The sequence below is a fragment of the Grampus griseus genome (genome assembly GCF_964374135.1).
Source record: "Grampus griseus genome assembly, chromosome: 11".
In the NCBI taxonomy this organism is placed as follows: Eukaryota; Metazoa; Chordata; class Mammalia; order Artiodactyla; family Delphinidae; genus Grampus; species Grampus griseus.
In genome coordinates, this window is record NC_139005.1 from 65,635,141 (window position 1) to 65,658,859 (window position 23,719).

General features: G+C 33.4%; 1 protein-coding gene across 13 annotated transcripts in view; it reads right to left on the minus strand.

Annotated features, from left to right (window-relative positions):
• Positions 1 to 23,719, minus strand: part of PPFIA2 (PTPRF interacting protein alpha 2) — a gene marked incomplete at both ends in the record, with an annotated part of 468,557 nt that overhangs the window by 169,968 nt on the left and 274,870 nt on the right. For 12 of the 13 annotated variants that reach the window (XM_082667019.1, XM_082667016.1, XM_082667015.1 and 9 more), the window contains 2 exons: positions 6,010 to 6,084; positions 12,416 to 12,580. In XM_082667019.1, coding sequence (XP_082523145.1) covers positions 6,010 to 6,084; positions 12,416 to 12,580 — 240 coding nt within the window. The remainder of the gene's footprint in view (positions 1 to 6,009; positions 6,085 to 12,415; positions 12,581 to 23,719) is intronic. The other variant, XM_082667013.1, reaches the window with a different exon arrangement.

The following is a 23,719-nucleotide window of genomic DNA, read 5'->3' on the forward strand; positions in this document are numbered from 1 at the left end:
ACTTCCATGGATTCAACAGAGTACTGGTTCTTAACTCAACTCAAAAGACTGTTGTGATGATTAAATGCATAATGTATTTAAAACAATGGCTGTATTCCGTGGTCCTATAAACCCCCAAAATGTGAATCTGCTGCCTCTAGCTCCCCTCACCATCTTGATCCAATATTCTTCTGAATATGAATGATACCTGGTTTGCCCATAAAGTTCTTTAATTTTTCCTTAGGAAATTAGACTTCAGGAATAAGGCTGGTTGTAGATGAGGTAACATGAAATGCTAATTTCCTTAAGAAAATTCAAATTGAAAGTTGGTAAATTCAGTGGTTGGAATAAAAAAAAAACAAAGAATGAAAGCAACATAAAAATATAGTTCAGTCTACAATTAAATGTGCCAGTTCTTTTTTATATATAATACAATCATGCAGAAAAGCTTTTAAAATATGTACAGCTGTGTATTCACTGAAAATTAGTCTGTCAATTGAATATTTACTGTAGCTTCTGAATAATTCATTTTGTCTGGTTTAATTAAATAATTAAAAAAGCATATGGGCTTCTGCTAAAGGAGAACACATTGTTAGAAGGTAATCTATTTATTCCTCTTTATTTCCTTTTACTGTACATTTTTTGTAGTTTTCTAATTTTAAGCAGCAACAAAAATATTCTGCAAGAAATAAAGACTTGATTGTATTTTCTCTGTCTAAATAATCTGGACTCACTTTTTTAGGACAATAGCCTGGAAAACGTATTCAGTGTTAACAATACAATCTGCCCTTGCAGGGCTATTCAAAGAGGCATAAAATGACAGCAAATTTTCATTATGTATATATATTTATTTACAATATTGTTTTGATTCTTTCATTTATATCTATATTTCCCACTACTAAAAGAACATAAGAAATGCCAGACTGTTCAAGTTCAAGTTCTCTGTGCAAGTTCTGTATTTTGCAACACTAGCCCTTTCTTTCAAGAAACAGTACTGATTTTTACAAATCTGAACTATAAACACAGTACCTTGATTAGGATATATATTTTTTCACCTTTAAATTTTATACACTGGTCTGCAAACTTAAAAATCTGGTTATATTTCTTCCCTTTTAAAAACGCTTCACTGACCCATCATTGTCTACAGGATGAAGCCCAGGCTCTAGGCATCCCTAACTCAGATTTGCCTTTCTCTGCAGCCTCATCCCCATCTCTACCACTGCCTGCTTCCCTTTTCTTCCTCCACCTCCAGCTAACAAGCTCTTTGTAGTCACCCTTCAAATTCTAGGTAAATTTTTTGCTCTAGGAAGATTTAAAAAATTTTTTCCAGCTTTATTGAGATATAATTGACAAATAATATGTGTAAGTTTAAAGTATACAATGTGAATATTTGATATATGTATATATTATGAAATGATTACCACTATAAGGTTAACTAACATACCTATTACCTCACATAGTTACCATTAGTTTTTTTTTAATTTAATTTTTTTATACAGCAGGTTCTTATTAGTTATCTATTTTATACATATTAGTGTATATATGTCAATCCCAATCTCCCAATTCATCCCCATCCCCATGGTTACTATTTGTGTGTGTGTGTGGTGAGAACATTCATGACCTACTGTCTTAGTAAATTTCAAGTATACTATACAGTGTTGTTAACTATAGTGCACATACTGTACATCAGATCCCCTAATTTTATTCATTTTATAACAGAAAGTTTATATTCTTTGACAAACATCTCCCCATTTCCCCCACACCCCAGCCTCTGGCAACCAATCTACTCTGTTTCTTTGTGTTTGACATTTTTAGAATCTGTATATAAATAAGATCATACAGTATTTGTCTTTCTTTGTCTAACTTATTTCACTTAGTCTAATGCCCTCAAAGTTCATCCTCATCCATGTTCTTGCAAATTGCAGGAATTTTCTAGGAAGATTTTTGTAACACCATCTGCTTTTCCTCATTCATGCCCATACAATTAATTACTCTCCTTTGTAATACTACTAAAGCTTGTACTTTCATTTTCACTTTAGTCTTATTGTATTGTAATTACTTTTTATTGTGATAAAAGGTATATAATAAAAAATTTATCATTTTAACCATTTTAAGTGTACAGCTAAGAGGCAATAAGTACGTTCACACTGTTATGCAACCATCACTGCCATTCAACTTCAGAAATTTTCACATCTTCCCAAACTGAAATTCTGTATCCTTTAAATAATAACTCCTTATTATAGTTACTTTTTACCATGTTTATCTTCCATAACAGACTTGAGAGAATTGTTGCTTTATTAATATCTTAGTTTATCAATATATTTATACCCAGTACTTAATGCAATGACTGGCAAACAGAAAATGCTCAATAAATGTCTGTTTAATTGATGCATCATTATCAAAATCACATATCAGATGACTATGTCAGCTAGCCATATCAGATTGCCAACTTTCCAGCTCTACTCCACCCAAACCCACAGTTCACAAAAAGAAAAAAAAAAAGAACATACTTTCAGTGGATTTCACTTTACCAAAACCAAAACCAAAACCAAAACCAAAAAACAAAACACTACAAAACAAAAACAAAACTACACCTTCAGCGCTTTCTCATTTCATAAAGTATAAATTCCAAATTCTGAGCTTTGCATTCAGAGTTCTCTAGGATCTGCATCCTATCAACTCTCTACACTCCTATATCTTTTCATACCCTAATTCTTACCAATACAATATCATCCATTATCCCTAAAACAGGCAATTTTAGGTTTCCTTAATCATACTGTTTGCTCAGCTTGAAATGTTTCTCCACAGTTTTGAAGCCAAATCATTGTTTTCCTTCAAGGGTGAAGCCTTCTTTGATACTTTGGTTTAGAATGAATACCTTTCTCTCTGCTCTTTTGCACTTTGTTTGGGTCTCTATTTTATGTTAATTTAGTTCTGTACTAAATTACATCTTACTTATATGTTTATATGTTGGTCTCCATCACTGGAGTGCAAATTATATAAACATTTGCATAATGCTTTATTAATTATTTTATTTTTTTCTATTTCTTCCTGTCAGGAACTCACAGAATTTTCTGCACATAGTAGTTACTCGATAATTATATTTTGAAATAACAAACAACTTAATTTAATAATATGATCAGTGTATTGCTGTTTATTGAGCATGCCCTCAGGTTGTTCAAACTATCTATTAAGGGGATAGCCAAGGAATAATGTGAAAACACCAGGTAGAATGAACTCTATACAATGCAATCTGACAAATATATATTGATCACAAGGTTTATATCACTGTACTGAGTGAAATAAGCACAAATGAGCAAGACATAGCCCTCTTTCTCAGGGAACTAGGCTTAGACAGGTATATAATTAACTCTAATACTTGTTGAACAGTCATAATAAATGCTGAAGCAATGAGATTAAGCAATTTAAACTAAGAAGCAATGACTGTTGGCAAGAAATCATAAAAGATTTCATTGAAAAGGTGATGTCTGAACTTGAGTTTAAATGGGAAAGTATGATTTCAGTGGGTGAATTGGGGTTGTGGAGACATTCCAAGAGAGACATTAGCATAAGTAAGATTTAGAGTCAGGAAGAATGTTGGCTGCTTTCAAAAACAGTGAATACTATAACTTAACAAGAACTTAGATGACTCAGAGTAGTAGGGGTAATAGGAATTAAGGGTGATTTTTAGGTTAGGACCACTGAAGAGGTGCTCAATAGTATATTACAGGTCTAGTAGTAGATACCATTATATTTTAACATATATAAATATGTAAATTATATTATTATGTTAGTAGTATATTAATATGGCATATGTTACATTATATTACATGTCTGAAAATATTATGAAAAATAATCAATATGATTGGAGCTTTGCTTAGCTGTTTTAACCCTGAAGAATTATATAGCAGAAAACATACTGTAATATCCCAGTTGAGAATAATGAAGATCTGAACTACAGTAGTTTTAATGTATATAGAAAAAGCTGAGAGTAAATGGATGTAGGGTAGACTGTGGACATAGTTAAATGCATGGATTGGAATCACCTGAATACATAGAGCTAAGATAAATTCAAAGATAACCACATTTTCAAGTAGGAGAGAACAGTGGTACATTAAGAGAAATAACCTCTCTGGGCTCACTTGTAAAACAATAGTAGTACCTAACTTCCAGTATCATTTTGCTGATATATGTGCACTTAGACTACAGCCAAGAGGTTTAAAGCACTTGGTAAATATTAGCTATCGTTATTATTAATTTATCAATAGAATAATCTAATATGGAAAATGGCATCTGACTAAAATATCTTTATTATTTCATTTCTTTATAAGCATAATGAAAATTTATTAAAAAATCAAACACTACAGAAATATATAGTACATATTTGCAAATACCAAAGACAACTAATAATAACAGTTTGGTATTTATATCCAAAATTTATTTTTCCTAGTCCTATAATAATGTATTATTATTACTTGTAATTGTGCAAAATTGGGAGCATTCTCTGCAGCTTCTTCCTTTGTGTATAGTAGAACATTTTGGATCTTTTCAGAACAGAACATATAGTTATCTCATATTCTTTTTAAGAAGACTGATTATTTCACTGCATTAATGTACCATAGAGAACCTAAGGGGACACAAGGAAAAATTAAGTGGAGATCCAGGCCCATTAGCACATATGGTGCCTTTGTGTAAACTAGAAAAATTGGTCCCTATAAGTGGTTACAGTCCCTTTAGTGCATGTCTTCATTATCAAACCCTAAGCTGGTTTTTAATCCTTGATTAACCCCTGCTGAACACGTGTGTCAGAGAACAATTTATACAAACATTAGCAAAGCAAAGTCCTGTGGAGATGCCAAACCAATGTTTACAATCTTTTGTGGAGCTCAGAAAAGAGCATGGACTTTGAGCTATAGATTTGGTTTCTTTTTCACCAGAGTCATCATTGAAACCTTGGATGGATGAGAAATGGGTGAAGTCTTCATGGGAGAGATTATATAAAGAAAAGTGTTAAAGGGTGGTAACTCCAAAACCATCTGTGAGAATGGGAAATTCATTGCTGAAGTTTAAATTGTTGAACCTAGGACAAACAAAAGCCTATAGAAGCTCATTTAATTGGCCTAGCTTATTTTTAAAAACTAGGGAGTTTGTAACAACAAGATTTTTAGCATGGTTGAAAATGTGTATTTGTTTATGTGTGAAATGTAAATGTAAATATTACTTTGTTAAGAATCTCTTGGTAAGACTTATAATTAATGACACTGGCCTCCCACTTCCTTAATTATTTAAAAGTAGGAAGTTATTACTAAATAGTTTTAGTAACAATAATACCTCCATTTGCATTCCTGGAATAAACTCCTGAAAAAGGTAGCCTTGTAAATTATCTGAGCGAGGGAGAGAGAGACAGAGGCAGAGAGACAGAGAGAGAGAGATGGGGCTATTTTAGTGCCCTATATACATTTAATTTGAGATCTATTTATCTATCACCTATTCACCTATCTATATCTTATCTAATGACCCAAGTTCATTTGTAGACAAATAACCAAAGAAGTAAAATATTCTAAGGAAAAAACAACTCTTTAAATCCCATGGATGATTATAAAATACTTTCTTAGAGTTATGAATGAGAGCAAAAGAGTGGATTCAATGATGCCACTAAACATGGGAACAATGCTTCATTTGTAACATTTTCTAAATTTAACAGATATTTGACATGTTTTCCAGTTTTGGAGCTGTGTTTTACTTCTCAAAAGGCCTGGCGTTCTGACTGCAGTCTTTCTAAATCCCCACCTCACTAGCTCTCATATCACTAGCTCATGATAATTCTCCTTTCATCTCTTAGTGACAGATCTGAATCACCAGAAATCAGAAAGCATGACTCTGGCAACTAGTTTTAACAGGTCTTGTTCAGTGGCATATACCAAATGTAATTTATTTTTTGTGACAGTTTTAATAAAAGTGACGTGAAACACAAGGGATATAAGGTTAGCGATATTGCACCTCAAAAGAGGAGAAAGTTTGGTATGTTACCTCCTGATTAGCAGCAGCTAGTTCTTCTTCCAGTGCAGAGACTCTTTCTAAAGAAACCCTCAGTCGCTCCCTTACCTAGAAGAAAAACCAAAATATGTGCAGTAATGTACATCCCATACATATTAAACTGTGCTGAATCCATTAACATTATCAGAGACAGTCACATTTGAAAAAGTATTAAAGTATATATAGCCTTAAGTGCTCAGGAATACTATGACTACATTGTCACCTCATAGTATGACTGTATTAAGGGATTTTCTTGTAAGCAAGTCCTTCTAGTGTTTCGTGACAGAGTTTACAATGGGGTTGAAGAGCAACCCCTCTTGTTCTGAATTCTGATTCATAGTAAGTGGAGGCAAAGTTCAAAAGTTTATTATGAATTCATCTGAAAAACAGTCAATGATTAAGCATAAGATATAGGCAAAAAACTTTCTACTTCTTTAAAATAATAACTGTGTTTTCCTTTGACATTTAGTACAAAATAATTTGTCTAAAAGCAAAGGATTCTTAGAAGCTGAAAAATGTTGTCCATTGCTCATGAAATTAATTTTGTATTAGTTTGAGGTCTACATTGTTATTGAGGGATTGGAAAGTATATATCTACTCTGGAATTCCTAAATACTTTTCAGATACCAAAGGTTAAACCATTATATTTTATAGAACCAAAGATTGCACATTTAGTTTGAAAGTAATGATTTCCAAATGTTTCATACACAAATGAAACTCAGAGAAGTGTTTCTTTGATCCTTGCTTTCTTAGAACTTCTAAGATTGTTTTAGTTATTATATGTTCAGATCTATAGATATGCTCCATATTAAATTTGTCAAAAGTAGAAAAGTTCAGAGAAAGAAATTTGGTTAAACTAAAATAAATGACTACAGCAATTTAATTTTCCTTAAAAAAAAACACCAAAGTTTATAGCTTCAATTCAATATGGAATTCATGGTGAGTTTTAGATTATTTATGAATTAACATTGATTTACCATGGGAATATAACAGTGTGCATTTTAATTATAGAAATAAATTATTTAAATGAACATTCATTTTAGTAATTTATTAATGGTATATTTTAATTAATGGTCTTTTTCTTTTTTTAGCAAGATTTAACTGGGAATATAAGTTAAATACACAAAATATCTAAAAACCTAGATACATAGTAATTTTAAAGTTGAAGTTACAAAATTATTTTCTAGTTAGCAAACAAACAAAAAACAAGTGATATCCTATGAATCTAGAATCTAATTAGAAATTTTTAAAAATCTCAATTATTTTAGTAATGTATAATGATGACTGAAATATATTCAGGTGACTGGGTACACTTAACTCCTGAAATACATCTTGAATAAGAAAGAATTAATGCCTGACTGGAATTTTAATATTAATTTTACTTAGGTTCAAATTCTCTGAAAATTAGTAATACATATATAAATGGACATTTCATATCAAAGATAATCACAGAGGATCCTTCATGATATTTAAGTATGCCAGATGGGCTGCCAGGTACCAGTGCTGTTAGACAAATATCCAATTGTTCATAAAAATGCATAAAACTAATGCTGATTCATAACTGAACAAGAGCTTCTTAGAAGGAAATCTTTAATGATTTGACTTGGGAAATACTTTTTTCATGAGTGCTTGGATAGATGCAAACAAAGCAAACATCCCAAAGGCATGAAAATGAGGAGGACTGCTGATATGTGGAATACAGATATCAACAAATATCTTAGTAGATGTCCTTGTTATTTAATAGGGATGATTGTAAAGTTTTATGTCCACTTCCTAAAATAGCAGGTATAAAATATGGGTATTCTGATAAAAATCTAAGAATCCTAGTTGATGAGAACAGCAATATGAAACAGTCTAAATATAAATTAATCTCAACGTACGCAACATAATCAGATCACATTTAGACTGCAATAAAGAGGTTAAGGCACTATATTTAAAGACATACTGATGCATTGGGATGTTCCTAAAAGAGTCATGCAAGCCACATAAGGAGCAGTTGAAACCAGGCTATACTGCGGGTTAAATGTCTTCCTTTCTTTGTTAAACTGAAAATCACAGAAACTGTTCCAAACTGTTTCAAATTTACCACAAGTTAAGCATGTATATTCTTATTATATTGAGCCTTCGAGCAGTAAAAATTATCAAGCTTTTCAAACAATATGAAAAATCACCCCTCAATACATTTATAACAGCATTTGCAACTTGAAATTATATTATATACAAAGTAATGAACCTAAAACTCTCTTCACAAGAAAATAAAAACAATTGCTGAATATATTTTGAATTCATGTTATAAATGTAAAAATTAATGTTACAAATATTAATACATTTATGATATGAATGCTTTATTCACATTTATATGAGAATGAAGTATTCTCTCTGTATTTATTTCTTGGGTAAGACTCAAATGAATGAAACATATTTGCTTCCTCTTGCACTAATCTCTGCTAAACTTGGTAAAGAAAAAACAAAGGGAGGATCCAAAGGAGTAACCTTTCTAGAGTATAAAGGAATCTAACGTTTTATCTTGTCTATATAACTGGAACTCCACTGGTAATAAGAAAAAATAGTATTTCTGACAAGGCTTGCAGCTTTTTGCACTGCTCTGAGCACAGCACTAGCAGAATGCCATAATATCCTTATTTTTCTTGTTGAATTTGGTGTTCTTTTGAAGTTATCTAGACAAGAAAAAACTATAGTTTCAATTTTTTCCTAAATATAAGTACACAGTTGATGGTCTTGGCTATATACTTTACTTTTTCTAGTTTTTTGCTATTTAATTACATTCAATTAATCTATTGTCCACATAGTCTTTAAGATATATTGATTGCTTATTTATAGAGCTATAGTATAACCTCCTAAATATATTTATGTACATCTAGAATTTTTGATTTCTAATTTCATCTGTTACACTTATTTTCTTCATAGTGGTATGAAAAAATAAAGAGAAAAAAATTTTCCTGAAAAAAAGATGTTTCAAGAGAAATGTTATCCCTGAGGATTAAAATAAGTCCCTAAGAATGACGAGTATGTTGCAGGATAAAGAAGGACTTGGGTGGAAAAGCATACATTTCAAATTTAAATTAAGGTATGGCAGGGGTTTATTTTGGAATTATCAATCCTGCAACAGAAAGCATCGTGAGGGAATCTTAGACCAGACATTTAAATCCAGTTTGGGCACTGTGATATTAGATCACAGGAATATATGTGGAGTATATGTAACATGTGTTTTGGTTACATTTCCCATGCATACCCAGTATATCTTTTTAAAAAATACTCAGTGATATCTGAGTGACTGAAAAACACATGTATACTTCTCATTTCCTCCAGCCCACAGAATTGATAAACATGTTGGAGACTTATGTCAAAATCACTGCTGGTCTTAGATAATTGTGTAAATTCTACCCTACAACTCAGTGGATATGTAAATAAGGACATCAATAATGAAGACTGCCAGTCATTGTAACTGTCCACAGCTATGCTCAATCTTTTGTATTTTATTTATCTCTTCCTGTGTTCTAAACCTTCTGTGGTAAAGTTGGTAGTTTCTTGCCCTCGATATGATTAATTGCATCTTCTTCTGATATTCCACATATGTTTTATATATATATATATATATATATATATATTTTTTTTTTTTTTTTTTTTTTTTTTTTTGCGGTACGCGGACCTCTCACTGTTGTGGCCTCCCCCATTGTGGAGCACAGGCTCCGGACGCGCAGGCTCAGCGGCCATGGCTCACGGGCCCAGCCACTCCGCAGCATATGGGATCCTCCCGGAACGGGGCACGAACCCGCGTCCCCTGCATCGGCAGGCGGACTCTCAACCACTGCGCCACCAGGGAAGCCCTCCACATATGTTTTAACATAATATCCATAGCACTTAAAATAGAATATTGTAATTACTTGTTCATATGTCTGTCTCCTTACCTCTCCTGATCTACACAAGAAGCTGTGAGCTATTCTTAGGGGAATTGTTTATGAAGGTGCTTAGGCACATATTAACCCCTTAAGAACTAAATGAATGTTAATTTAAATAAGCATGTGAATCAACTGTGATACCAATATCTTCACTTAGTTTGAAATTTTTGTCAAATGCTGAAATTTATCATTAACAATAACATTCATTAACATTTACTGAGCATTTGCCATATGCTAAGTACTGGCTAGGAGCTTTGCATGTCAGACAATGCTATTAGGTAGGTATTATTATTCTCTTCATTCAAAAGAAGAGAAAACAGACTAAGAGAAATTAAGGTACTTGTCCAAGTCTGTCTAACTCCAAAGCCCAAGATCATAATATTTTTCCTTCAGGCTGTTAGGTATTACTTAGTCCATAATCAGTTCTGTTGCCCCGAACTCACCAATGTCCAGGGCACATTTGGTGAGTTACTAAACCCTATTACAATTCCTAGGGTCACAGTATGAAATACTTCATTTAGTCATGCTAAGTTCACTGAACATCTATATACTAAATTACTTTTAGATCCTAAATTGTACTACAACCATTTTCTTCTTAAATGTACTCACACTCATTACGTTATTTGTCCTAAATGCTGTTTATTGCCTTCTATTCATTTTTTCATAAAAGCATCCCTCACCTAAGTGATGTGGGAGCACATCTAGGGAACATCTCAAATCACTCATTCTCAAGTCCCTCATTCAAGTCACTCAAAACTGTTAAGTCTTCTCTGAGCAGGCCATGTTCTTTTCAAAGCTCTGGGTTAGTTCACATATTGATCATATTGCTTACAGTATGTTTACTTGTCTGCTTAAAAAATCCTTACACAGTCTAATACCCAGACCAAATTTCACCCCCTCTGTGAAGACATTCTTGACTTTCTCATCACTTCTTCAGGAAAAATTAGTCACAACTTTTCCTGAGACTCCATATCACATCGTATATATCTCTTCTTACCACTCCCTCTTATTGACATGTGAACTCCAGAACTATGAACTCCTCATTTGTAAAGAAAATGTCTTATTTATCTTTGTGTGCTAAATATATGCCAAGGAGTCTGACACATAATAGATATTCTATAAATGTAAAGTCTTGCAAATTCTTAATAATGCAGTTTTGTAATAAGAAATATAATATGAAAGTAAACATTAAATATATTAAATTATTATTTGACATTTGATATTAGTTGATATTATATTCATCAGGGATTTTTATATAATATCCATTTCTGTTTTACTCAAAATTATTCATAAACTAGTTGCCTCTCATACTAAAATTAAAAATAAGATACAATTTCTTCTTAATAATCTAGAAGACAGAATTATAGATATGCTATGCACACACTCCACATAAATCCCCTGCTCTAAGAACATCTGAAAGACTGATGATAAAAATATATATGTATATAAATATTAAATAGAGCAAAAAGTGTCTGTATGCTCAAAACCTATATATAACTGAGTAATAATCCTTAGTTTGGATTTTAATGCTCAGAACTTGTCAGATACTTTACAATGAAGTGCCCCAATTCCCACTGTACAAAATCCTAAAGCCTCATTAATTTAAAAAAATTCATTCTTTGAAATTTTACAGAATTGAAATGATGTCATAAGCCTTACTAATATCCAAAGAATATTATCATCATATTGGCTTATTAATGTCCATAGAGCTTATTTGAGTAACAGCTGAGAAACTTACAGTTACTTTAAAAAAGACCTAAAGCAGATTTTTCTACTAATACCTTATGCTGTTACCCGCAGAAACTCTTAAAAATGTGTGTTCAGAACTAAGATATTAGAAACCCCCAAAATAAAATTGTATGATTCTAATATGAATCTCTAAAGGTTAAAGTATTTCCAATTTACACTTCAAGATATGTTTTATTGTCAGTTAATAGTCTCCTATGTTGGCATCTATAGCCACGCACTTCAGAGGGGGTAGGGAGGATAGAGACTGTGGGGTGGGGAGAGAATGAGAGAGAGAGAGGGAGAAACAGAAAGGTTAAATGACCATATTAAATTTCAAATGGCCATCTGGACTAGGACTCTCATGTGCCGTAATAGAAGTCTTGATAAACCATAGATTCAGATGTATTAAAAAAAGAAAATGGTTATGAATAATATAATGAATGATGAATAATGAATAATGAATGAATAATGAATAATACCAGTATACATGTAATAGTCAGGGTGCGTTTTTTTTTTTTTTTAGTGATTTTTCCTGTAGTTCAGACGTGTTCCTCTGAACTGACTGACTTCAGCAGCCAGTAAGAGTCATGGATGAAGACAAGGAGCTTGATGCTGATGACAAAAGCACAGTTAAGCCTGAAATCTTTTGTCAATACTATACCTTTTTTTCCAGTAGTTTTAAAAAAAAAAAATTCAGCTTTATTGAAGTATAATTGACATAAAATTGTAACAATCCTTTCACAATACTATACCTTTTCATCCAAGGCCTTGTGGTGCTCAAATAAAGATTTCAGCGCCTTGAGAACCTCAACTTCGCTGGACACTCCCGAGGGGGACTGGGCTTGTCGCTTCACCACCGTCATTCTTAGTGACCTTTCATGTCGTGACACAAGGCACTCCAAATGCTCCAGTAACAGCTATTGGGTTTAACAGAAAATGTAATTATCTTATGGATACAAGTCACTAATACATACAGATGATTTCCATTTTAGATTTCAGATTTATATAGTATCTAATGATAACCTCAGATTATACTACAGATAGCATCAATGAAGCACAAACCTGAGTTCATAAACCAGGGTTCATAAAGTATATTAAAAGTAAATTGCATTTCTATCAAGTAACAATTTACTGAATTTAAAATATAATGTGAATTATATGCATTCTTTTAGAAGATTTAACAATTTCAGTTTAAATTGAGGAGAACTAGAACACACCATAATATGTTCCAATAGGATAATGACTGAAGAACATTGAACAAAGCATGATGATTTTGTTAGAGAATAGAACTGAAAGTCAAAATTAATTTCACTTATATCTGATCATTTAAATTTTTTAAATTGAAGGAAATGAGTATAATCACCATGTTGCTTTAAATGTGATTATAGTTATAATCATAGGTTGTTATAGCAATTATAGTGGTAACACTAATGATTTTATTCACAATTAAATTCTTAGATTACATAATAGAAAAATATATGCAGCCAACTGGAATATAGTAACTGAGACCAGCAATAGTCATTTTGAGAAAAGAGGTTAAAGGACATAATTTTTAAACTGTCTACTCTGGAACCTACATTCACCAGTCAGTGTCTGGTACCATGATAGAGACTAGGGGAAAGTCCAGTGAACAATGTTTCATTCTGGTTCCAGACTCTATGCTCTAACTCTTCCCAGAGAAATTTTGCTTTTAAATGTTCTGTGAATTGGAGTTTCACCTTCATTTTATTTTATAAGTCAGTTCTGCAACTAAAAGCAAAGATATATGAAAAGAAAATAAAAAACTGTTATCAGTTATTAAAATTTTACTAGTGAAGAATAATATATGACTAGTAAGGAGGAGAGATTTTCAGAAGGCTAGTGAAAAGCATAGGCTAACAAATGATGTCTAGGCAAAATAAGCAGGAGTTACTGAAACAATAAAGTAAAAAGCAGATATAAGATACTGAGGTGGAAAGAAGTAAAGAAAAACTATTTTCTTTCAAGATTTTTCCTAAAGCTTATACTGTAAAGAAAATTTTTGTTTTTAACAATGCTACTGTTAATTTCAGTGTCACATATTAGTATCACATTTCTTAGTTCTTTATGGGTTAATTTTGCTATATTCACTGTCACTAATTATGGTTCAATGTGTCAGAAAATTTTGCCTGTTATTAACATAAAAAACCCCAGACATATCTGAGATCTTAAAGGTATATAGATCAGTCGGCCAGAGTCATATGTAAGCATCAAAGTAATATTAAAAGTTCTTCAATATGAAGATGATACAATTAATATTTTCAAAGAGCTTTTCTTTTATTTACCAATCTCTGATTATATTCATGGTATTCTACTCTCTTGATTTCTATAGATACATGTGTGCATTGGTTAAATCCAAGCTGTTTCACATAGGTTATAGAGATTTGCCTATTTCTCCAACTTTATCTGCTGTTAGTCTTTCTCTGGCAAACTCTGCTCTAACCATGCCAGCCTACTTTCAGTTCCTCAGTCTTCCAAGCCTTTGCACATGCTGTACCCTCTGCCTGAAATACTGTCCTTTGGCTCCTTAGTTGGTCAGCTCTTTCTCACCTTTAAGTCTCAGTTTAAATATCACCCTCTCAATAAAGCATTTGCCCACTACTCTAGGTAAAGCATTTGTAGGTCTCTCTCTTCCAAGTCTTCATAACTCTCTATTTCATTCTCTTGCTTCATTTCTTCATATAATGTGTGTAATTTCTTAAAAATAGTTTTACTAAATTTCATTCTATTTCCTCATTGAAATATAAGTTCCATGAGGATAGGCACCATGTCTGTCTTGATCTTTTCTGTATTTGAGTATTGGCTCAGTTCCTGGCATTTATGCATATGTAAAAATATTTATTGAATGAATAGAAAAAAATGATAAATTAGGTAAATTTCCCAGTGTACATTCTGGCCTATATCAAAGCTAAATCTGCAGCCATGGTTAATTGGCATTATTTCCTAAAAGCTTAAGCTAATTAACACAGTTTATATATATATATATATATGTATGTATGTTTTAGGTAGGTGATATACTTACAAAGAAATAAGACATAATACAAGAAAACTGGTTTCTCTGTAAATTAGAGATGTCTTCATCTATACAGTAATTTAATAACTATTTGAGCTTCTAATATTGCATGGGAGTAGGTAGGATACAAAATTGTATAAGATATAATCTGTACCCTCTAGGCAAGAAACACAATATGAGTATTATATTGAAGCTATAAAGAACATCTGTTATTGGAGATTATCTAAATCTTTCAACCACACTCTTTACATTTGGCAAATTTCTCACAATGTTAATCCCACCTTCTCAACATAGAGTGCAAAAAACTACAATTCTCAGTGTTTGGTGCCACAGAGGTTCTATTAATTACACACATGCAAGAAATGAGTGGTATAAATAAGTTATAAGCCATATAAATAAGTTGGTGAAGGTATCTAGTTTGCTCAATGGGAGGTGGAATCATGATTTTGCACAGAAAAGGAGAAAAAATCTGTTTACCAGCTTTGCAGTGAAGTTCTAAAATTTTTTCCTGAAACGTTAGGCTACAGATTGTTTTGGGTAAGAATTTCTTAATTACTGTTAAAAATCACTGTCGTCTACTTAAACTAGCTAGAGAGTGAATTCTGTTATATGCAAGTAAGAATGCTATGACAGTACATCAGGTCATACTGACTGCTACCTTTCATTGTAACAGTCATCTGCCATACCCTGGTCATTGTTCCTTGAATGTCTTAGCAACTAGATTATTGTCATTTTTCCAGTGTTACCCCGGTTGTAATTCTTGGTGATTTTTATAACTCATTTAAATATATGAGTGATAACTCATTTAAATATATGAGTGATAACTCATTTAAATATATGAGTTATAACTCATTTAAATATATGAGTTAAATATGCTGATTTCTCCAGCATATTGGCATCTAAATTTCTAGACTTTGTGTACTCCAATGGTCTCAATTTCCCCCCTATTTCAGTAACTCACAATTATGGTTTCATGATAGATTCTACTGTTATCAATAAATGCGACTAATTTCAGTTTTTATTATACAACTCACAAATCATTAGTTTAGTTCAGTTATTTAAATGCTCAAACTCTAAAAATACTTGCACCTTCAATCTCTTTATCGTAGGAATTTATTACTACTTCTCACCATACTCTTGCCTTTACTTTCTCTTACCCATCTTAAAATTTATAGTTCAGTCTTTAAAATCAATCTTTTCCATGTTCCTACAACTTCCAGAATCTAACCACTTGCCACTGCACCCACTTGCCACCTGGGCCCAATACCCATTATCTCCCACAAATTATTATAGTAGCTTCTTAACTGGTCCTCCTGCTTTCATCCTTCCATCAGGTTATTCTCAAAACACTATTTAAGTTAAAATGGAAGCCAGGTCATTCATACCTCTGCTCAAATCCTCACGGTCTTCTCATCTGGCTCAAGTAAAAGCCAAAGTCCTTAAAAGTACCAAAGGGATCTCAATTCTCTGAACTCATCTCCTATTCTTCTTGCTCACTCCAGTCTAGCTGATTTGGTTTCCTTGTAGCGTTGTTTTGTTTTGTTGTTTTAACATTATCAGACATCCATGCTATTACATCAGGGCCTTTGTGCTTGCTGTTTTTTTCTGCCTAAAACACTCTCTTTCAGACATATGCATGCCCATCTCATTCCACTGTCTCTTTCGTGGTTTTTGTCAAATCTCACCTTTCAACAAGGCTTTCCCTAGTCACCCTCTGTACGAAATATCTCCTTTCCAGTTTGTTTTTCCCCCTTGGCATTTGTCTATATGTAATTCACTATTTACTTTATACACTTATCTTGTTTAAGTCTGTCTCCCAAAACATAATGTAAGGCCCATGAGGAAATGAAGTGTTTTTATTTACTTTTTTCCTATTTTGTCCATTGCTGTATCTCTCAGTGCCTAGAAGATTGGCATAGTAGATGCTTATAAATTTTTGGTTGAATGAATAAATGAACCCTGATTAAAACAGCAGTTTTTAACAGCTACGGCTATAAGTAACAACTCTTCAGACAAATGGGAATATGGGATATCTGACCCAGACAGATTTGACAAAGTAATAAGTAGATTAACGTCAAAAAAGGGGCATTGTCTCCCGTGGTTCATGGATAGCTGCTGAAGTGACCACCTGAGTTATCCTGAAATGGGCTGTCTCTGACAGTAAGGCTTTGATGGACTGAGTCATATGTACAAAAGACCATTTTGAAGGGCAGGAAGAATATAAGGACAATGAGGTGAGCTGGGTGCTTTGAGTTGCATTGAAGAGTTTAAAGAAAGAAAATGACAAGCATAAGGTTTTAAATTTTAGGTCAAGGCTCAGAGAACTCAACAGTTGCTACGGCTGCTCATAACAGCCTCTTATTGAGGTCCCAAGACATAACGGAAAAAAGATAAAGAGCCTGATCTAGGAGAGGTCATTGAACTACAATGTATGATGAATCCAGAGCCTTGCCAGGTGTCTTATTTGGAAATGTTGGCACTACTATGAAAATAAAAAGGTACCACCAAGAATTAGAGAAAGGAAATTTAGAAAGTTTCAGATGAATCTGATTTACTTTATCCACCAAATTCCAATGGGTCGCCCTGCTTCACTGATAAGTGTCATCTTATTTGTCTTAACAACCATGCATGACTCAATCATTAAGTAGGTGCCTGGCAAAACATAGCCTATGTTCCCCCCTCTTGAATCTGGTTGGGCCTGTGACTCTTTTGATCAACCTGTGTTGTATGGTGACAGTGACAATTTGTGACTTTTGAGTCTAGGTCCTAAGAGGCAATGCAGTTTCCATCTAGTTCACTGGAGTACTTGTTCTTAGGTCCCAGAGCCACCACACAAAAACTCACTAGTCTGAGACCACTGTGCCACAGAGGTCATATGGAGGTTCTCAGATATAAAGTCCCAGTTAAATCTGTCTGTCCTTCAGTCACTCCAGCCCAGGTGCTAGACACAAGAGCAAAGGAGTTATCTCACAAGTAGATCTTTCAGCCTCCAGATATTTGAGTCACCACCTGAAAATCATATGCTAAAGCTGGTCCATACTATCTTGTGAGAGAGGATAATTTTCAGAAATCTTGTGAGCTGGTAGTTAAGCACAGTTATTGTTGAAGCTTACATTATGTAAGCTTTGATTTAATAAAATGTTTTTAAAAGATAGTGAATGCTCAAAATATATCACTTCCTAATTATCTTACTATATTATACTATTACTCATGCCTATAGGGTTGTTTACTTCAATGGTATTTGATAGTAGAAAATACTATATAATGGTTCACTACTGTGCATCTTTTCCCAACTCTGCATTTAGTGACATGTTGGAAGTTTGAAAACAGCCACCATGGGAGTATTAACACCACAGAAATTAACAAACAGTATATATCAGTGCTTTTTGCTTTTTCTGATAAAAATAAATCATCTACCAGTCACTAGCCATCAAGTCATCCCAGCTGAGAGCCCAAACCTTATGGAGAAAAGAAGGGCTGTCACCACTGTGTCCTTTCTGAATCCCTGACCCATAGAACTGTGTGTATAGTAAAACATTGTTTGTGCCATTAAATTTGGGGGTAGTTTATTATAAAGCAATAGATAATCAGAAAATCTCCCCTAAAGGGACCTGTGCCCATGTAGCATGGTAACAGCTAAGGAAAATAGAATACAAAACTGTTTTGGCTATTAGCTCTAAACTACGACTATATCTTTGGTACCCACTGGTATAAACGCGTTCAATAATCTGGTAGACAAAATGATTCATCCTCTGGGTATTGACTTATTTCTTTGGCCACCACAGCATTTGCTCAATGGGCATAAAATAGTGACCATGGTTTCTGGGATAGAAGTTATTCATTGAGACAAAATGGGCCTCTCATCATTAAGGTTGATAGGGTTACCACCCCAGCTGAATAACCAATTTACTTGCTGTAGCCATCAACCTTGAAGTCCTGACATGGTGCAATATACCTAGAAACAAACTACTCATCTTGAATCAAGCAGATTACATCAAACCCCTTCCATCAGGGAGGCAGCTGTCTTTTGCTACTATAATAAAAACTTTTTCTGGATATGGATTTGCCTTATCTAATGGCTCTGCCTCTACCAGCAACACCATCTTATTAGATTTTTGCTTAAAATCCTGTTATCATACACAATATTACTTCTGCCCAAAAAAACTCATCTTACAGTGAAAGGGCTAATGCAATTGACTGATGCTCCCAGCCCTGTTTTTACCATGCTATCACATTGTTCAGAAGCAGATGATCCTAAAGAAAGGTTAAGTGACCCAAGGAAGACTCTATTTTAATTTAAATTGAGAGGTAACACATTGATAGGTTGGGATGCTATCATCCTGGAATTAGTATACACTCAGAATTAGTGATGGAAGTAAGGTTCAGTTTCTCTCAGTTTCAGACCCGATATATATGGGTATAGACCCAGGTCCAGGAATCAAGGTTTAGAATTGGAATTTATATTTGCCAATAGGACTTTGTAACCAGTTGGAGAAAATAGGATCTTTCTATTTTTATTGTATCATACACATAGTATATATTATTTTCCCATTTTCTTGTTATATTTTTACCCTTTTACTCTATTTTATATTGGTTATGTTGATTCTGATGAACATTTAAAGTAGTCCATAGGTTACAGAATATTAAGATAAGATTGTGATTTAATGAGAGTAAGACTGTACACACTGAAGAACCCCATGAAGCTGGATGAAGCTGGATGCAGTTAACTAGAGGTTATGAACCTTCTTTTTTGATAAAGGGTGATTTTATTTTTGTTTAAGAAGTCTATTTGTATTGTTGGGTAGAGACATATCAGTATTGCTGCTATTTAGAATTTTAATATGAAAAAAGGGTATGATAAAATCTGGGTGGTAGTGCAGACTGCCATTTCAGGTTGCCCCAAATCTTTTGAATATACCCTCCATGTTTGCTAGGTCTCCACGTTCTGAATGCCATCTTCCCACAGTAGGATTCAAGGAATACTTCTCAGGCATGTTTACCACCAGGTGGCAGACATGTGACTTAAGAGCCGGCCAGCCAGAGCTCCCTGCACAGGACAGATTCTGAGGGGATCCAGATGAGGAAACATTCTGGGCATGGGGCATCGATTTTGCTGGCACAGATATTAGCAGATGCTGCATGTTTCTGGGACTTGGGGTGTAAAATAAACTTACAAAGCTAAGAAACATGGTCCTAGAAATTGTGCCTGGAAGTTCAGTTTAGAGATTTCTTATATGCTTTAATTAATGCCTTCTTGATTAAAATAGCAAACTGTGTTGTTTTGTGCAATTAGGAACTCTCATCCATATAACAATAAAACCAATTGTGTTTTTATTCATATAAAACAGACTCCTTAAGGGCTTAAAAATTTATTCTGAATACTCCTCGATGCCTAGGAAAATATTCTATATAATATATGCTTAGTACTTGTTGAATTGAACTAATAATGAATGTACATTATGTATATTGGAGAATGTGGCCAAAAATGTCCTAATCTAGCATGTTTCTATAGCTTTACACTTCAAGTGAAAATAAAAATAAAAAGGAACTTACCTAAGATGACACTAACAGTCTACTACTTTGTACACCTTCGCTGGGAGCCAAACTTTAATCGAATGTTTCATAAATCTTGCAGAAGGCACTCTCTTTGGTACACTCAAAGGACTGCAGGGACCATGTGAGTGGCCATTCATCTATGTTGGAATTCACTTTAAATGACCACAGCCTATATATGTATACACACAAACATATAATATTGTATATGCATATACACATACTGCCTCACTGGGAATTTTTAAGCTCAATTTCTAAAACTATAAATCTTTCCATTAGATATGAATTCAACATAACCTTGTGTGCAATTATTTTCAAACACACACGGCTTTCAAGTAGAAATGCATTCTGCCCTGTAAATTAATTTGGCCTCTGTAATATGGTCACATAACACAATACTAACATCTGAAAATGAAAACCTTCAAATTGATTGCTTTCATGATCAGTCCACTCAGCATCCTTTACTCTCAAGTATGGTTTAGATAACCTATGTGTCTTCTTATGTATGTGTTTGAGTCCCACATTGAAATAGCTGTTGGGAGGGTATATGTCCTATCTTATTCACTCTTGTATCAGTCATATCTTGTTGTAGCACTTTCAAAAATATATATACATGAATCCATACACGCATGCACATATCTTCACCTGCTTTCAACTACTAGGGTCTTCCTTTCTCAACTGGATTGTATGTTCTACTCATCGAGGAAATAAGTTTGGAGGGAATCTGTTAACTTGTATAAACAGGTTTGTCAAGAACGGGAAGCTTTTCTTTATTAATGGCAGGTGTCTGATTGTATTTGAACATTTATTTAACATAATTATTTTGGATCAAAACAAAAAGGCATAGTAAGGAATGTTTCAAATTCAGTCTTTCATTTGAACTAAAGATAACTGTCTTTTTTTTAGTTTATAACCTATGAGATGAAATTACAGTGTAATGATTCATAACTGACATTAAGACTAGCTCTTGAAACCCTAACTTCTCTTTCAAAGTCATACAATAGTTGCATTCTGAAACACTGTTAATAATATAAACCATCCTTTGAGATCTTCAGGCACAAAAACAGTTGAAACAACAAAACAACAACAAAACTTGTCTACTCTGATATTAAGAAATAATTATATTAATATTTCTAGTTTTCCTTTACTTTTTAATTAATCCAGGTAATTCTGCCAAAACATAAGTTTTAGTAGTCAATTTGAGGATGTTGAAATAATGGCAGGAATGCTGTTTTCTGTAAGTATAACTTGCCTAGGTATGGTCAGAGAAGTTTTAGGAATAATAAAATTTGTTTCATCATTTTTTCTACATTTTTGGTAGTATGGAAACATTAAACAATAAAGCTTGGTTGAATGTTTCTGTAAATACCCACTACAATTTATGTTGTTTTTATTTTTGTATAATCATGAATAACATTAGGATGATTTTATTTGGATGTTCTCAATTTAATAGGGCATTATGGAGGAAGAAAGAAAGTGGCCTGATTTTCAGTCCTGGGTATTTTTGGGGTGGTGGGGGAGGGTGAGAGGTGGTTATGTAACTTAAGAAGTTATTATATAATCAATATTTTGCACAAGGAAGGTTTCATAAATCTATTTTCCTTGACATAATGAACAACAAAAATCCTCCACATCATTGCTTTAGGAAAGGTAGAAAAATGTTTTCCAGCTTGATTCATGTTTTCAAAGTAGTTATGGTTCACGTTTAAAAATCAATGGCTTCATTTTCTATTACCCTATTGGAACTTAATATTTGTACTTCTCTCACTTTGATTCCTGAATGGGTATTTCAAGTACAGCTTGCCTTGCTTTCTTTGTTGCCCCAAATTCCTTTGCAGATGCAATAACGACAGGTAGTTCCAAGCTTCATGGGGTGTAATGTGATGAAAGCTGTGAGGATGCTGTTGCCAAACCTCCCAGTCTCTGGAATTAGTCACAATCAAGAAGGCATAACGCACTCCATACTACAGTGGTCAACTCTTAGGCAATGTTTCCCCTAAACTGTAGTAAATCTTTGAGTTTCTTCCTCATGGCTAAGGGCACAGGCTCTGGAGTTAGTTTGTCTTAGCTTTCAAATCCCTTCCCTGCTATTTACTAACTGTGTGATTTCTGGTAAGCGATTTGCCCTTTTCTGAGCTCAGCTGCCTCATCTGTAAAAAGGGGATAATTATAATATTTCTCTCATAGGGCTGTAGAAAGGGTTAAAGGGCTGTATAAAGGAGAAATACATACATGGCTAATAAAAGAGTTTCTTGTGCATTTTAAATAAGATTAGTTGGAAGTCTACTGGGAAGTTTGCATTTCCCTCCATTTTTAGCTTCCTGTTCCTGCTTTTACATTTGGCTATATTGAGTTACACTTGGGAATGTTGCCTAAAGCATTAAAATAGAAAATAGTGAAATAGGGCAGAATAAATCTCATGGCAGAAATACATTTTAAATTTGTATGGAAAATACATTTTAAATTTGTATGATTTAAAAATCAAGGGTGGGAAAAATATATAGAGGGAGAAAGAAACAGAAAAAAATAATCTGACACCTGATAACACGATCTAAATTGCTCTTGTTATGTTCTATAAGAGGCAGTCCATGTGACTGGCTCATCAAAGTCTCAATGAAAACCAATTCCTTACGTACATAACCTGTGAATTCTCTTTACCATAAAGTAAGACCCTGAAAAATAAGAAACTGAGTTTGATCATATAACTATTATGCATGCAATGGTATCTCTCATTCCATGGTCACAAGCTCATTCCAGGGGCACAAGCTGACTGTTTGTGGAGCTGTCATTTTTATATTACTCTCTAAGACCAAGCATGCAATGAATATACAGTTAACTGTAACTTACCTTCTCAGCATGAATCTGCCATAGCTCTAACACTTAAAATATTTTCACCTACTTCACATTGAGATTGAACTATAATCACACCAAAGTGGTTTTTCTCTACATTCTTTTACTAGAGGAACTTCTCTTATTTATGGGTAATATGGCGATTTATATATTTTATGAAATTTAGTGAATTTTTCTTCTGAACTAGAAAATATAGCATCTTTGATGAAATTTTAAACTTTAATGTTACATGGCATGTTATGAGATTAAACAAATACATGGGTTTCCAAGAACAGAATACTGTAAATTCCATCAGGTTCATAAAATCACAATATCAGAACTGGAAGTCTCCTTAATGATCCTCTAAAACAGAAAAGGTATGCCTCTTTTAATTAGGAGAGTCCTGTTCCAGTGGTTTTATGTTTTTAAACACCTTTTAAAAAATTGTTATTTTTCTGGGGTGAGGTAAGGATGAATGTTAGGTTATGCCCTCATAGCACCCCAAAGTCAAAACTCATGCTCCCCTCTCAAACCCATTGCCCTCCCCCATCACCCACCACCAGCTTCTGAAGTATCATTGCCCACCTATTCCAATGCAACAGTTTGAAACTCACTATTGAAATACAACTCTTCTTTTTAAAGT